Consider the following 14943-nt stretch of genomic DNA (forward strand, 5'->3'; position numbering starts at 1 on the left):
AAAGATGGCGGGCAAGGGGCGGACATTTGTGAAACATAGAGATAGAAGAGTTGGGGCGGGGGATAGAAGAGGAACACAAGTCTGACTTTTCCAAAAGTCGCCATTGTCCGTGATTCTCTGAGTCATGAGTGTGGGGTGTTTTTTTAATCGCCCCTGGTCATTGCTTGGGCTGGGTGATCTGGGAGCTGGAATTCCACAATTATCGGGGGGGGGGGTAACAGGTAGCTTCTTGCGTTCTAAGGGAGCATTGTGGTGCCACGCTATTCCTAGGCATATTTATTTACTTCATAAATTTATACGCCTCTTGATTGTAAAAATAAAAAGTCTCTCAAAGAGATGATCTGTCTGTGATGCAACGCAGCTATAATCTGCAATGTGAGTTGCTGCGGAAAGCCAATAAAGCCCGGAAGTGTGGCTTATAAAGACAACTCTATACTACAGCTCCTGCTTCTCTCTCTTTGAAGCCTGCCAGCGGGGGCGGTTCCTCCCACTGCCTGTTTGCCCTCCCCAAAGATGGCGACTGGCCCTTCGAGCTTCCCACTCCAAGGCGCTTCTCATTGCTCTCTGGCCCACTGTAAAGATGGCGGCGGCCGCGGCGAGTCTGAGGCGAGCGAGTTGGGGGCTGCTACGCTGCCAGGCGGGTGAGGAGCAGCTCGGGCGGCGCGTGAGGGCGAGAAAGGGAGGGGGCCACCTGCCGACCCCCCCACCCCCTCTGCGCCCGGGAAACGGAGCCTGCGGCCGGGGCCTGAGCGGGGTTTGTGGGGCGGGGCGGGGAAAGGTGAGGCGAAGGGCAAGTGGCACCCAAGGGGCAAGGACGCCCCTGAACTCGCCTTGAGGGGCCGGGGAGGCGATTAATTGTGGCTCATTTGCGCAGTTCATGCAATCATTATACGCTGTTGTGTTAAATAACGCTCAGGGAAGGGAAAGAGCCACCGGGATTTCTGAACCCTCCGAAACTCAACCCTTGTCAGGCTGGTGTTTGTTGCTCATGTATTTATTATTATTAATCATGTACAATCAAAATGATAAATCATTTAGTTGCTTTCAACCTCTTTACACCTGGTTTGAACGCTAAGCCATAGCTAAACTTGGGCCATTTAAAATATTATTATTGTTACCGCTATTATTTGTTTCATTTATTCATATTTATTTGTTGCAATTATATCCCACTTCCCCTCCCCCCAAAGGAGCTTAAGGTGGCATGCATGGTTTTCTTCCCCTCCTCATTCAAATCCCCACAACAACCCTGTGAAGTAGTGACTGGCCCCCAAGATCACCCAGTGGGCTTCATAGCTGAGTGGGGATTTGAACACAGCTCTAGTCTAACACACCACTTCATCAAGGTGTGCAGGATGCAATTCCCCAAGTTTACTGCAGCCATTCCTCACACTCCTCTTGAATTTGGAGGAAGGGTAAGGTTTTGACTTCCTGGGCAAGTTTAATCCTGACATTCTAAAGGGTCTATGATGCAAATACCAGCTTTAATTTGATTACTTGGAGTATGGCTTCAGATGAATATCTGTGTCTACATATATGCATTATCCAAATGTCTACTGATCTGTTCACCAAGGAGCAGGAACTTACACTGAAGGAGCCTGATGGACGTGCCAACAAAGCTAACCAACCAAGTTTCTTGCATACTTACAATCAAATGATTATTTGTTTAACCCAGACTTTTGCAGTGGCATAAAGCAGCTCAGCACATTCACTTGTTCAATTTCACTGAACAGAAATTTGTCCTTCTGCAACAATAAAAGAAAAAGCATATTTGCCTGGACTGACAAACATATAGATAATTGCCAGTGTAATCTGGGTATGGGGCAATTATTGGCTAACATGCCACTTGCATTGGCTAACTTCTTTTGGCATGTTAGGACAGAGGCTTTCAAAGGTAATACTTATTTGAAGTATCAGTGATGTATTGTACAAGCAGAACCCAGCCCTTTTGAGAGGACTAGAGCATATACAGGCTTAGTCTAGGTCCAAATCCTTGCTCATCCTTGCAAATTTAGAAGGTAGCCTTGAATAAGCCATTCTCTCTTGGTACCAGGCATTCCTATCTCATTGGCTAGTCTCATTGGGTTGCTTTGATTCTAAATTTTTATAACTGTACTTCAAAAATGAAGTTGATGTGGTTAATAAAGACAATAGTTTGTCTTACTGAACTGGTTTCTGTTTCAGTCTTCAGGCGCCAGCTATACCCAGTGCAACGTGCCATTCAGTCTGCAGCTGTGCTGCGGAGAGCATCAGATGAGCAGAAACAACAGCCCCCACAGTCTTCCACCCAGCAGCATTTGGAGTCAGAGCCAGTGGGGGAGCAGCATGATCAAGAGCATCCACACTTACACCCCAGGTAACCTGCATTCTCCCACCACCACTTAAAGCTCTGAGAGATCTCATTTCCCACAAACTCAGAACCAGTTCTGGTGTAATGCTTTGTATTGCAAGCAGAACGTGATATTACTGCATCCCTGGGGAGGCATGTTCCTATGTGTTCTTTTGAAGCTGGCATCTCCTTCCCATGCCTGTAATCCCAGGATGACGTGAGCAGCATTGCAGTGTGTCTTCTTTTACTGCCCCCACAAAATCCATACTGATCTTGTGATGAGCAGATCCCTGGATTTATCAGAGGAGGCATCAATGCCCTTGTAAATGTTAACAGACTAGCATTGTGTACACTGAACAAGCAAAAGTTTGAGCAAAGGAAACTGGGGGCAGCTTTTAAGTTGGCAGGAATTATGAAGGCAATGGAAAAGCGATATGGAAGACCAAAATGGGAGACTCTTTGGTATTTGAGGGCGTGACTTTGTATTTTTATTCTCCTAGTTACACGGATCAGGGAGGTGAAGAATCAGAGGGCTATGAAAGTGAGGAACAGCTGCAGCATCAAATCCTGACAGCAGCTCTGGAGTTTGTCCCCACTCATGGCTGGACAGCAGATGCTATTGCAGAGGGAGCCAAGGTAGATATCAAGAGGACTGATGTGCTAAGAGGTGCAGGGAGCATCTGCATGAGGTGCTAAACACAGCAATGCTAACCATGTCTACTCAGAAGTAAATTCTGGTGGATTCAGTAGGGCTTAAACTCAAGTAAGAGGAGTTAGAATTACAGCCTTAGTAAGCTTTTAACTGTTGTGGTGGTCCCAGAACAATTCTTATTTTATGTGGGTGCTGAGAGGTTTGCGACGAAGAACTTAAAATTTTGCAGAGCTATAACTCTGAGAGTTGCCTGGTGGGGAGCCATTGCAATTAACCCATATAAAAAGTTTGTTGACCACAATGGGTCTTTACCCACAAAGCACATGCAAGACATGACGTAAATCTTGCCTTGAGGGCTCCTACATTCTAGGAATCTGTTTCTACTTTCTGCAGATGGAAAACAGTAATTTGGAGGATGTTTTTGGATGATATCATTGCAATGCAGAGGGATTAGCTGTAGGATCCTTAAAAACACAGTGTAGAGCAGAACTGCCTGAGTTTTAACAGCAGCATGAAAGCTACTCTGCACATGAGATAGGGCCATAATGTAGAACGACAGGGTTGGCCACAGTATTGTTGCTTTGCTTGGAATGCTTGTACCAAACAGGCTGTAGAACAGTATTGCCTGCTTTCTGGCTCCTGGGTAATTTACCTGTTCAACCTGTTTCCCTTCTTCCTTTTAGTCACTGGGTCTCTCTGTTGCTGCAGCAGGGCTCTTTCACAATGATGGCAGCGAACTGATCCTGCACTTTGTTGCACAGTGTAACTCCAAGCTGACTGAACTTTTAGAGGAGCAACACAAACTGGTGCAGCTCGGTCAAGCAGAGTGAGTACTGGTCACCGCAGCTGCTGTGGGAGGTTAGTTATTGTGCCACCATTTCAGGCAGAAACACAACAGGTGACAATTGTATGTTGCCACAGAAAGCCTAACCGTGGAATCTGGTCACAAGGAGGGCACTTGTGAGGTAGTTTCCCTAATGCATCTTGCTACCAATTTTTGATTGAAGAATAAAATCACAATAAATGCTCTTTTCCTTTTAAAGGAAGAAGAAGACAGACCAGTTTCTGAAGGATGCTTTGGAGGCCAGGCTGCGAATGTTGATTCCATATATTGAAAAATGGCCCCAGGTACAAACCTAACATTATTTTTGAAAACATGGGATATCCCTTAGTGTCACCTATGTTCATTGCTTTGTATAGCAGAATTGGTATATTTCTTATAATTCCCTGGGAAGCCAGGTGGTTGACATTAAAGTAGGAATTTCCACATATTAGGGAGGTATTGGAAGAGTGGAGGGGAAAGAATGTGTCTTCCCCCCTTCTCCCTTCCTGAACAGCTGTGCCTCTCCCCCTTGAGGCATGAGTAGCACTACTAGGCTGCTATTCTAGGATGGATGGAACCTTGAACAGAAGCACTTGTTATGGAGGGCAGGGATATGCTACAACATTGAGTTGCAGATCACCCTTGCTGTTGTCATTGTCACCCCAAATTCCTTAAAGGAAGAGTGATTGATTATTTAATTCATTTACCACTTAGAAATATTTAAAATATTTCTAAGTGGTGTACAGAAAACTGAAGCGACATCATAAACAAAATATTTCAAAAAAATACAGTTACATATAAAAATGTTACATTAATTAAGATTCTAATATATAAAAATCAGTATCAATTCATTTCCCTTCTGACACACTCTCCTCTCTCAGCCTCCGAGTTCTCATCCAAGGACCAAACAAACTCAGCTTACCCACCAAAGTCTTACTATGAGAAGAGTTCCTGAAAACAGCAGACATCACCAGGGGTGCCCAAACTTTTTTCAAAGAGGGCCAGATTTGATGAAATGAACATGTGTGAGGGCCGACCAAAGTTGAGCTTTTTTAAGGATTTTACCCCAGGACATATACTGCCACGGGGGCCGGATTAAATCGACCAGCGGATCAGATTTCTGCGTGGGTCCAAGGTGGATGATACTTTCTCAGGCTGCCCATAGCTGTGTCCCATTCAGTTCCACTCTCCACACTCAGTTCCAGGTACAGCAGGTTTATTGAGCTTTCCAGGGGGTCCAGAGGATGGAAAGAGGGCCCCCTCCATTCTCAATGGCTCTTTCTTCACTCTCTGTCCTCATCTCTTTCCCCAGCTGCTTATACCTCTCTCTGTTTATCCAGTCAACAGTGCTGTCCTGTTGATTAGGGTAAGAGATGGTAACCTGACCGGAGTGCGGGGTGGGGAAGCAATTCCTTTCACTTTTTCAGATCCTAAGGGTCTTTAGTAGCAGTCATCTTCTTGGAATCACAAAATAGCAAACATATCCAGAATTTATTTTTCCTATTCAAGTATGATACGAAACTCAAGCTTGAGTTAGATTGCTCCTGGTATCAAAGTTTGAACTGGATTTCTCTGTGAATTGCTTTAGGGCTCTGGTGGCTGCCATTGCTAGGTTTTTACGGTAATAAAAAGCATTACCAATGTTTTCTGTCCCATAAGATGGGCACAGGCAGTGGAGTTGAAGCTATGATGTATGCAGAAATGGCAATGAATCAGTACTGGGAAGACTTGTATAGCAGGGATAGCCAACATGGTGCCCTCCAGATGTTGCTCCCCTCACCCCTGACCATTGGCTATGCTATCTAAGGTTGATTAGACTTCCAAAAACATGATGTTGGATTACTCCTGCTGCAGATGAAAACAAGGTGTATAGAAAAGGGGGGAGGAAAGTGTGGGTGAAGAGTGTTTCTCCTTGCCTCATTAATTTATCTGGCTGTTCCTCCTCCCTAGGCTATTAGTGTGTTGCTGCTGCCGCACAATATCCCAGCCAGCCTAAACCTCCTGACGAGCATGGTGGATGACATGTGGCACTACGCAGGAGACCAGTCCACCAATGTAAGTCTGAGCAAGACACAGATGTTGATAGGACTTTGGGGAGCAACAGGAAAGCTTGAAATGTTCTGCCTTGCATGATAAATACATTCTGGGCTGTGCTTGGGAAAATTATGCAGTTCAAACACTTGCGGTGCTAAAAGGCTTTCAGGATTTTGGTTTCCAAAGAGCTTGGGGGTATGATGGTCCCTCTTTATTGCATTAGCAACAGTCACTTGCTGAAAAAGGAGGACACAAGGAGGATACAACTCTTAAGCCCCAAGGGTCCAAAAAGCCCTGTAGGTAGGATCAGAACTGTTGTAACACAGGGCCCCCTCATACCATGGAGCTGATCTAGGATGATACCATGGTCGATGGTATCAAAAGCTGCAGCAAGATTGAGAAGGAGCAAAGTTGCACTCCCTTTGTTCTGTTCTCGATAAAGATCATCCATCAGGGTGACTAAGGCCAGTTCAGTCCCATGACCAGACCTGAACCCAGATTGAAACAGGACTAGATAATCCATATAAGCCAAGGGTGCCTGCACCTGCACTGCCACAACTCTCCACTACCTTCCTTTAAAGTGGGTATTTGTTATTGGTTGGTAGTTAGCTCAGACTAAACCAGCAGGTCGAGAGCTGGCTTCTTTAGAAGTGGCTGCACTGCTGCTGCTCATTAATCACACCCAGCTAATCAGATCCCCTCTGCTAGTTTTAATAAAGCAACAAGGGCAGGGCTCAAGAGGCCATGCAGTTGGGCATAGAGTTGCAAGCACCTTGTACATATCGTCAGTTTGCATAAGCTAAAATTAAATATGCAGCTCATCCAAGTGTGTCTGGGCAGGTAAGGATAAAAATGGGTGACTGGGCTCTCACTGGCCCTCTGCTTAGTGGGGTGCCCAGTTATGCTGTCAGCAAATTAAAACAAAAACCAGACTTAAGTTACAATGTTTATATATCACTTTTCTTGAAGATACCTAAGGTGAGAAATTAAAGCCTTATAAAAACTATTAAAAGAAACATAATAATGCAAACTAAAACGACCAAATCAAAGCAGACAGCACTTCTAGAACTGGATATATTTGAAACTGTCAGAATATTAGCTGACAGTACTGTGTAAGGTTTTTTAATTATAATATTGTTTTCCTTTTATAGAAAGAAACAAAGTGGAATGTATTTATTTAAGTGACACACACAGAGAGTTGAACTGGCCATTTGCCACAGTTCTGCTGCTCAGTATCCCACCTCCAGCCGGGACAACAGAAAGTGATGGATGTTCTTTGAAAACTCGTAAGCAGCTCCCTAAAAATACCCAGGGCTTATGAGAGCCATCAACTTTCTGGCAGGAAATAATAGCAAAGTAAATTATATCTTAATTAAAGTAATTAATGAATTACTTGACCTATTGCATTTACATAAGTAAGGGGTAGGAAAAGCTTAGTGGGTCTTGTTAATGAATGACTTTAATAAACTTGTGTGAGGATAAAATAGCAGCCACTGCAGTGACAAATAAGTAGCACACAGACAAATTAAAGGAATAAACCAGAAAGCCAAATAAAAGACAGTGCTCACACCAGGAAACTAAGGTTCTTTTTGGAGTATGCAAATTGTGGATGAACTTGTTAAAATATTCAGCCTTACAAATAGTGCTTAATTTTCTTCTCTCTCCCTCCCCCCTCCCCCCGAGCTTTCTTGGAAACTGGAAAAGTGCCTTTGCGTTGCTGGCAGGACTTCATTGCAACTATTGTGGATGGCACCAGATATGTTCATTAGGTAGTTGCAAAAGAATCCAATTTTCCACTTTGGTTAACGACAGTTCGAGAAATGATAAAAATAAATAGGAGAATGTCGTTTGTTATAATGGATTTTGAGTGACATGTTTTTTGAAGTTTCGACAGGCTGAATGATATAGTAATTGGTTCTCAGCTGTGGTGTGCCTAACATAGTTTTATGTAACCTGTGAACTGATTAATGCCCCAAACAGATGCTGGTTCAATAATAATCTCTACTTTGCTGATCTGGAGGATCCCGACTGTCCTTTTTGTGTTTTTTATGTTAATCCCTGGTTTACATGCTTGATAGACAGGTACTGGGGTGATTTCTTGGGCAAAATTTCTGTTCTACTAGAAGGTATGTGCCGAATTATTTTCAGAGGGTTGTTTAATTGTTTAAGTGAAATCCTGAACACATGTATACAAAAGTAAGTACCACCAAGTTCAATGCAATATGTTTCCATATAAATGGACATAGTATTGTAGTCCTTGTATGTTGCAATAAAAAGACAGAATATTGTGACACCTTCAACATTTATTGTCCATGGGGTTTCATGCGGCTGGTTTACCAGCTAGTTTGACTGAACTTCGTGCTTTGGGACTAGTTACTAGGCTAACGTGGAGCAAGGCCGGTTTGTTTTTCAGCTCAGCAGTGGTGGTTGGTGGTGTTTTTAAATCTAGGATGGTGAATAGAGAGATTTTGCACTGGGCTGTGATCCAGTAGTCTGTAGAAATAAATGGGCTGTGCAATAGAGACCCATGAAAATCTGCTGGGTTCCATTTACATACTAGAATCTTTCATCTGTCAGTCCTAGGAAGGAGTGATGCTTCAGTGCAAAATAATCACACAGCTCTACATTTGCTGTGTAGTAGTAGTAGTAGTAGTAGTAGTAGTAGCCACTCTGGGCATCTTCCAAAAGAGCTCATTGCAGAATCCAGCAATTCTTGGTGAATAATTTGGGTTCACTTGTCACAGAAATCTAGGTTTAAAAATAATAATGCAAGGTTCAAGTGCTACTACTGGTCATGGATGGGATAATTTCAAATTGGTATAGCCTGTGAAGTCTTAATTTCTTACAGGAACTCATGTAACTTTGTCTCTTGGTTTCTACCCTTACAGATAAACTGGTACACTCGTCGAGCAGTGCTTGCTGGCATTTACAACACTACAGAGCTAGTGATGATTCAGGACTCCTCTCCTGACTTTGAGGAGACTTGGTCCTTCTTACAAAACAGAATAGCTGATGCCATGAACATGGGACACACAGCTAAGCAGGTAATCCATTTATAAACAGCACAGTCTTCTGTGGCACATGTGAACTGTAGCTTTGGTCATACTTTCATATGTGTGTGTTTAAACCCAAGAAGTAACTTCACCTGACTGTTAAAGCCAGCCTTCCCCAACCTGCTTTCCTCCATTTTTTTGGACTACAGTGGTACCTCGGGTTACATACGCTTCAGGTTGCATATGCTTCAGGTTACAGACTTCGCTAACCCAGAAATAGTACATCAGGTTAAGAACTTTGCTTCAGGATGAGAACAGAAATCTTGCTCCGGGGGCGTGGCAGCAGCATGAGGTCCCATTAGCTAAAGTGGTGCTTCAGGTTAAGAACAGTTTCAGGTTAAGTTTCAGGTTAAGAACGGACCTCAGGAACAAATTAAGTCCTTAACCCAAGGTACCACTGGACAATGCTCATAAACCCCAGCCAGCTTGGTCATATAATGCTGGAGCTGATGGGAGTTGTAATCCATAGCTTCTGTAGGGCACCAGGTTGGGAAAAGGCCAGTTTAAGCCATAGGTGGGGAACTTTTATGGGGTTAAGGAGTCATTCGCTTGAGGGGAAAGTGGGGAGGACAAGAGTCAGAAGTGGGCTAACAGAAGGCGCCTTTTTTTGCCTCTGCCCCATTCGTAAACATCCGTTCATGCATCTCCCCCATTTGCAAACATACAACTATTCACACATCCATCCATTCACATACCTCTAAATATTTAGGATGCACATATTTTGCAAATAATTAGGATTTGGGTTCAGAATATCTTTTTAATTGATTGTTACATCTTATGAATGCTAAATTGTATTCTTAGTCTAATTTAGGAGATTTAATGCTTAGCTGCTGTCACACAGTGTTCTGTGTAGAGCTACTGGGAATTCTAGAAGCAAGTTTTCATTGATTCAGATTTGGGGAGATGGGTGTGGGGAAGAGAACTGTGCCTTTGATAGCCCCAAACCAACCATTTTGTTGGCTGTTGGCTCACACTCCTCTGCCCAGTGCACCAATCTAGCCTCCAGAATCCTCAATCTTTCCTGGGTGTACCACAAGAACATGTGCACAGTCCTGAGGTCCTATGACAGGTTTGGGTAGACTCATTGAAATTAATGGAAGTGACTAACTAGAGTCTATTAATTTCAGCTCTAAGTAAAACATAGGTGGATACAACCATTCTTGTATATAAACTCATGGTGGCAGCTAAAGTGGATGGGCCAAAGCCTACCTGAAGTTTCTCTCTCATTCTCCTCTCCGCAATCCATCAGAAAGATGAGAGTGCTGGAGGCAGGCAGGCACTTCTCCTCAGATGGCACTGCTTCAATCTCCACATGCTGTTATCTTATGAGAATTCCCTGTGTACCTATCTCCCTGCCTCCAGCTCTCTCTGCCTTCTCTTTCCATCTCCCTCATTTTTTCTCGTGGCTGCAGTTTGATCATGGTGAGAGCAAGAGAGATGGAGGAGAGAGAGAGAGTGGTAGACATGCATGTGAGGTCAGAGGCATGGCAACAGAGTGCTATAGCTAGAGTGCCTTTTGGAAAGCTGTTCCAGTCTAGTCATTATTCTCAGGTGTCTCATTTTGTTGGTGTGCCTGCCTGCCTGCCTGCCTGCCTGCCTGCCTGCCTGCCTGTCTGCCTGCCTGCAGGGCTCTTGTCCTGTCTATCTGGTTCACCTTGTGGCTGTGACTACATTGCAGCAAGGGGAATGTGAGAGACTTAAAGTGAGAAGAGAGACCCTGGAGTCTGGGATGCACAGATGAAGAAGCTCTGGCAGACCAAGCCCAGTCCACCAGTTCCCCATCCCATAGTCCAGGGTTAGGGAACAATTATCCTGTTTGCTGAGGGTGCATTTCCTCAGGGCTAGTTTGTTGGGGGCCAGAGCCAAAGTGGGTGGAATTTGCAGCATTACAGGATTTAATAGGTCTCCCCCTCTCTCCTCCATCTCTGTTTCAGCTTTCTTCTGTTTCCCACCCCCTCCATTAACACAGGTTGGAACTAATTGTTTGTCACAGTCTTTTTCTCCCTCACCCTTTTCATTGCTCTTTCTATTTTGGCTGTGTCCCATTTATGGTATTTTCCCCGGGCACACACTGTCTCTTTCTCTCTGTCTCTCTCCCACACACATACACCTGACATATATGGGGAAGTGTTACCCAGAGGGATGGCAAAGAGAACAAGAGTAAACCTGCAGTGTTTGGAGGGTCACATGTAATTAAGCAGCCGCCAGGTCGTAGGTCCCCCTTTGGCTGAGCTGAAACCTGCTTTGCCTTCCAATTAGGAGTGCATTTTAAGACTCCTTAATGTGCATTGGCAGCCAGGTCTCTACCTACCTGCACCTGACATTGCATAGGATATCAGATGTGAGGGGGCATGTGGGTGTAGTTTGGGGGGAAATGGCCAAAGATTCTAACCCCTGCATTAAAAACATGCAGCATTTTGCTGACAAAGTCGGAACCTTTTTTCAGACAGGTACACAGATTGCCGGGCAAAGTCTAGCACTACCCCCATCTGTGCAACATATGAAAAGGGCTCTGGTGGCACATACTAGGCCCTGCCTACGTGCTGTGGTGATAGCATTGCAAAGAACCATTATATTATCACCCACATAGTTGCAGTCAATCCATCTGTGCAGCTTCTCATAACTTTGCAATGCTTCGCTCTCATACAGGCCCTGGTGGAGAATGTAAGTTAATTATTCACATTAAGGAGAAGAAGTGGCACTCAATGCGATGCACTTTATTGGTCTCTGAATTAAATCGGACTAATTTGCTTAGAAAATCTTCCTGGAGATTTCTAAGCAAGTCTTTTGTTAGTGTTGGAGCTGCTGCTGTGATGTTAATCAATTGCGTTTGTTCCAATTGTGCCTGGTGTTTGCTGTATACGTGCAGGTCTTTGGATCCCGCTGAGATCCTAAGATTGCATGTCACTGTAGTGCCGTTTCAGGTTTCTACAGATACTGCCGGCCAAATAGCATGTACTTGCTGTCAGCTTTATCACTGTAGAATAACTCTTAGGAAGCAGCCTTATGCTGAGTCAGACAGGACTATTTCTCAGCCCTGTCAGAAACTGAACATGGCTCACTCTACATGCAAAGCAGATATGCTCTGCCACTGAGCTACAGCCTTTCCATATTGGGCTGGTCCACCAATGCAAAACCAGCACAAAGCACAATATTTCAGTGCTTGCGTTTTGTTTCCTAGGTGCAGGCAACAGGAGAAGCCCTTGTCCAGGGACTGATGGGTGCTGCTGTCACTGTAAGTAATGCCAGACACAGGATTTCCTCAGGTTGTTGCATACCAAACAGCTCCCCCCCTGGGAAATTATTGATGCAATAATGGATGTGGAGGAATGCAAAAGGAAATGGTTGCTTGCATGGTTTTTTTTTATTATTATTAAAAAGAGAGGATCTGCGAGGTAGTCTTACTTGCAGAATTTCCCAGATTAATCTGTATGGATGCGTTGGTGCACAATGTTTTTCATTACTCAAGAATCCTTCAAACAGCAGAGGTATATAAAGCCAGCTTGGGATCAAATTACTTGCAGGATTGCCTTACTCATATATGCTTACTCAGCTGCTTCAATCTGCAGAACTGGAACTGTTACAGAGGCCACATAATACTTGAGCTGCATTTGTAAGAAATTGGTTTTTTAGTGTGGCAGCACCTAAACTTTGGAATTCCCTGCCTATTTGTATTAGGCAGGCACCTTCCCTATACTCTTCAGTGCCTGCATAAAACATGTTTGTTTAGGTAAGCCTGTTCAGCCATGTAGAATATCGACATATATTTTTTATTTTTTGCTATAGTTGATTTTAATTATATTTTAAATAACTGTTTTTACGGATAATTTCAGTGTTTTGTTTTATATATTGTTAAACCACTTAGAGGTTTTTTACAAATCCAGCAGCATATACATTTTGTTAAACGAATCCAGAATAAAATGTTAAATTGCTTAGTTAGTGAGCAACCACAAGAAGTGTAGGAATTCTCTCTATAATCTGTTGCTGCCCGATGCCCTTCCTTGAAAGCTGTTGCCTTCACATTTTTATCTTCCCAGTCCACTTTCCTGCCAAGCAACCTGTGTGTGTTATGCAGGGTTCTGGTGTATGTTTTGGGGCAACATGTTCATGTCCTCCAGAATACTGACCAGGCCTATTACCATCCTAAGTGAATGGGAACATGCCCTGAAACACATGGTGCATGTTTCAGAGAAATATTGTGAAGGGGTGGGGGCAAGCTTTTTTTTCAGAAAAGTTTGCTCACCTTATTGATCTTATTCTCACTGAGGGATTCCTTCCCTGTAACACCATTTGAAAACCACAGCTTGCTAGAGTTAATTTTCCCAGTCATAAGGAGCAGTGGCATATTCCTATGCTGCCTGTTTGCAGCAAGTAATTTTCTCATTGGCCTTATATTTAATGACATATTATTTGTGAACCAAACAGATACGGAATCTCACAGGACTGAACCAACGTCGATAAGATGGAAGAGTTGGGAGAGGGAGTTCCAAGATCCAAAAAGAGGAGGAATCCCATCGCAAGAAGTTTAAACTGTTTCCACAATTTTTCTAGTACTATTAAACATACATTAAAGGTTGTCAGCCTAGCATGATAACCTTTTTTCCTGGGCTGTGTAAATGTCACAACCTGGTTTTCTGGTGATGATGCCACTCCTGATGCTTGACCCAGTCAGCAAAAACTAATAATTAGGGAGGGTCCATTTTTAGAAGATTATGTGAATGAAAGTTGGTAACCAAAAGTGTCTTGCTTTCATTCACCCCCACATTTGCTATCTATGTGTCTGACTCAGAGGTTGCTGCATCATTGGGAGACATGGCCAGCACGGTGCCAAATTTAGTGGTTCTGCTCCAACTCTCAATACATTTCTGCTCAGGAAGGATCACATCATCACTGTAGGCTTCTGTTGATGTTTTGTCACTGCTTTCAGTTCTCTTCCAGGACTATTTGCATGAAAGCTGATGGCAACTGTAGCTTGAAAGCCCAGCTATCGAATAGCCATCAGAGTTCTATTGCAAATGCATAATTTTCTCTGTTCCTGGACACTGACATGTCTGTAAATTAATAATAATAAAAATTCAAACAGCCTTCTGTGTAACAGTTTGCAGCTTCTTCATCCTGAGATTCATTCAGTCTTTTGGCATAAATAGTATCATCTGAGATCCACAGTAATGGTACAACAAATGCAAGTTTTGCTATTTTGGGAAGGACTGATACATGCACACACATTTTCATGCCCTGCGTGAGTGAACGAGCTGTCACAGAATGTTGCCTCAAGTCACTTTGAACATCAAGGGAGGCAATTCAGCTGCCGGTTATGTTAATCTAGTTGTGTTGGACTCAAGGCTTAATATTACTTGAGTCAGTGCTTTTCTTTTTCTACTCCGTCATGAAGCTCATTGGGTGGCCTTCGGCCAGTCACTGTTTCTTGGCCTAGCCTACCTCACAGGGTTGTTGTGGGGGAATTGTTGGGGATGTGAGGGGAACAATGCCACTTTGAGCTCCTTGGAGGAAGGATGGGATATACATCTAATCAATAAAATAAAATCCCAAGAGCTCACAGGCCTCTTCAAGCCTGGTTAAAAAAACTTCTATCTCCCTGCATTCTGATTCAAACCAAAGCTGTTTCTGGTTCTGTGTCCCTTCCCAGCTCTAATGAGTGTCACATTTTTAAGGCTGGAAATTCTAGACAATTAACAATACAATCCTGGAGCTCATCAAGCAAAACCATCACAGTGATTTCATAGCCAACTCATAACAGAGACACAAGTCAATCCGTCTTAGCCAGACATTTAAGAGGGGCTGAGGTGCTAGGGTCTCGGCATCCTTTTGTCCTTGAGAAACTGAAGCAACTGTATGGTTTCAAAGGGTCAACACCCTCTCATTCACACCCCATTGTATCATTCTCTCTAAACTGTTATCGTCTATTGTATAATACAATGCGCCATCGAATCTAATGAACACCCTAATTTTCACGACGTAATCTGGCCAAAAAAGGTGTGCATTACATTTGAGTAAATATGGTATAATTGTATGATGATGATAATAATAATCTGAG

The 14943-nt window shown here is 43.5% G+C and overlaps 1 protein-coding gene across 1 annotated transcript; it reads left to right on the top strand.

Moving 5' to 3' along the window:
* Positions 1 to 489: 489 nt before the first annotated feature.
* On the top strand, positions 490 to 13972 carry COQ9 (coenzyme Q9). The gene is made up of 9 exons (XM_081922726.1): positions 490 to 641; positions 2182 to 2353; positions 2827 to 2962; positions 3662 to 3804; positions 4022 to 4106; positions 5752 to 5856; positions 8724 to 8879; positions 12070 to 12123; positions 13314 to 13972. Exons 1-9 carry the CDS (start codon positions 581 to 583, stop codon positions 13347 to 13349), a joined length of 948 nt encoding a protein of 315 aa, XP_081778852.1. The 5' UTR covers positions 490 to 580; the 3' UTR covers positions 13350 to 13972.
* The last annotated feature ends 971 nt before the right edge of the window (positions 13973 to 14943 follow it).

This window comes from Podarcis melisellensis (assembly GCF_964234715.1).
Source record: "Podarcis melisellensis genome assembly, chromosome: 8".
Taxonomy (NCBI): Eukaryota; Metazoa; Chordata; class Lepidosauria; order Squamata; family Lacertidae; genus Podarcis; species Podarcis melisellensis.

Coding starts and splice junctions, on each gene's coding strand:
- COQ9 (XM_081922726.1), top strand. CDS start 581: ATGGCGGCGGCCGCGGCGAGTCTGAGGCGAGCGAGTTGGGGGCTGCTA. Junction 5,857..8,723: donor CAGGAGACCAGTCCACCAAT/GTAAGTCTGAGC, acceptor CTACCCTTACAG/ATAAACTGGTACACTCGTCG. Junction 12,124..13,313: donor TGATGGGTGCTGCTGTCACT/GTAAGTAATGCC, acceptor TGAACCAAACAG/ATACGGAATCTCACAGGACT.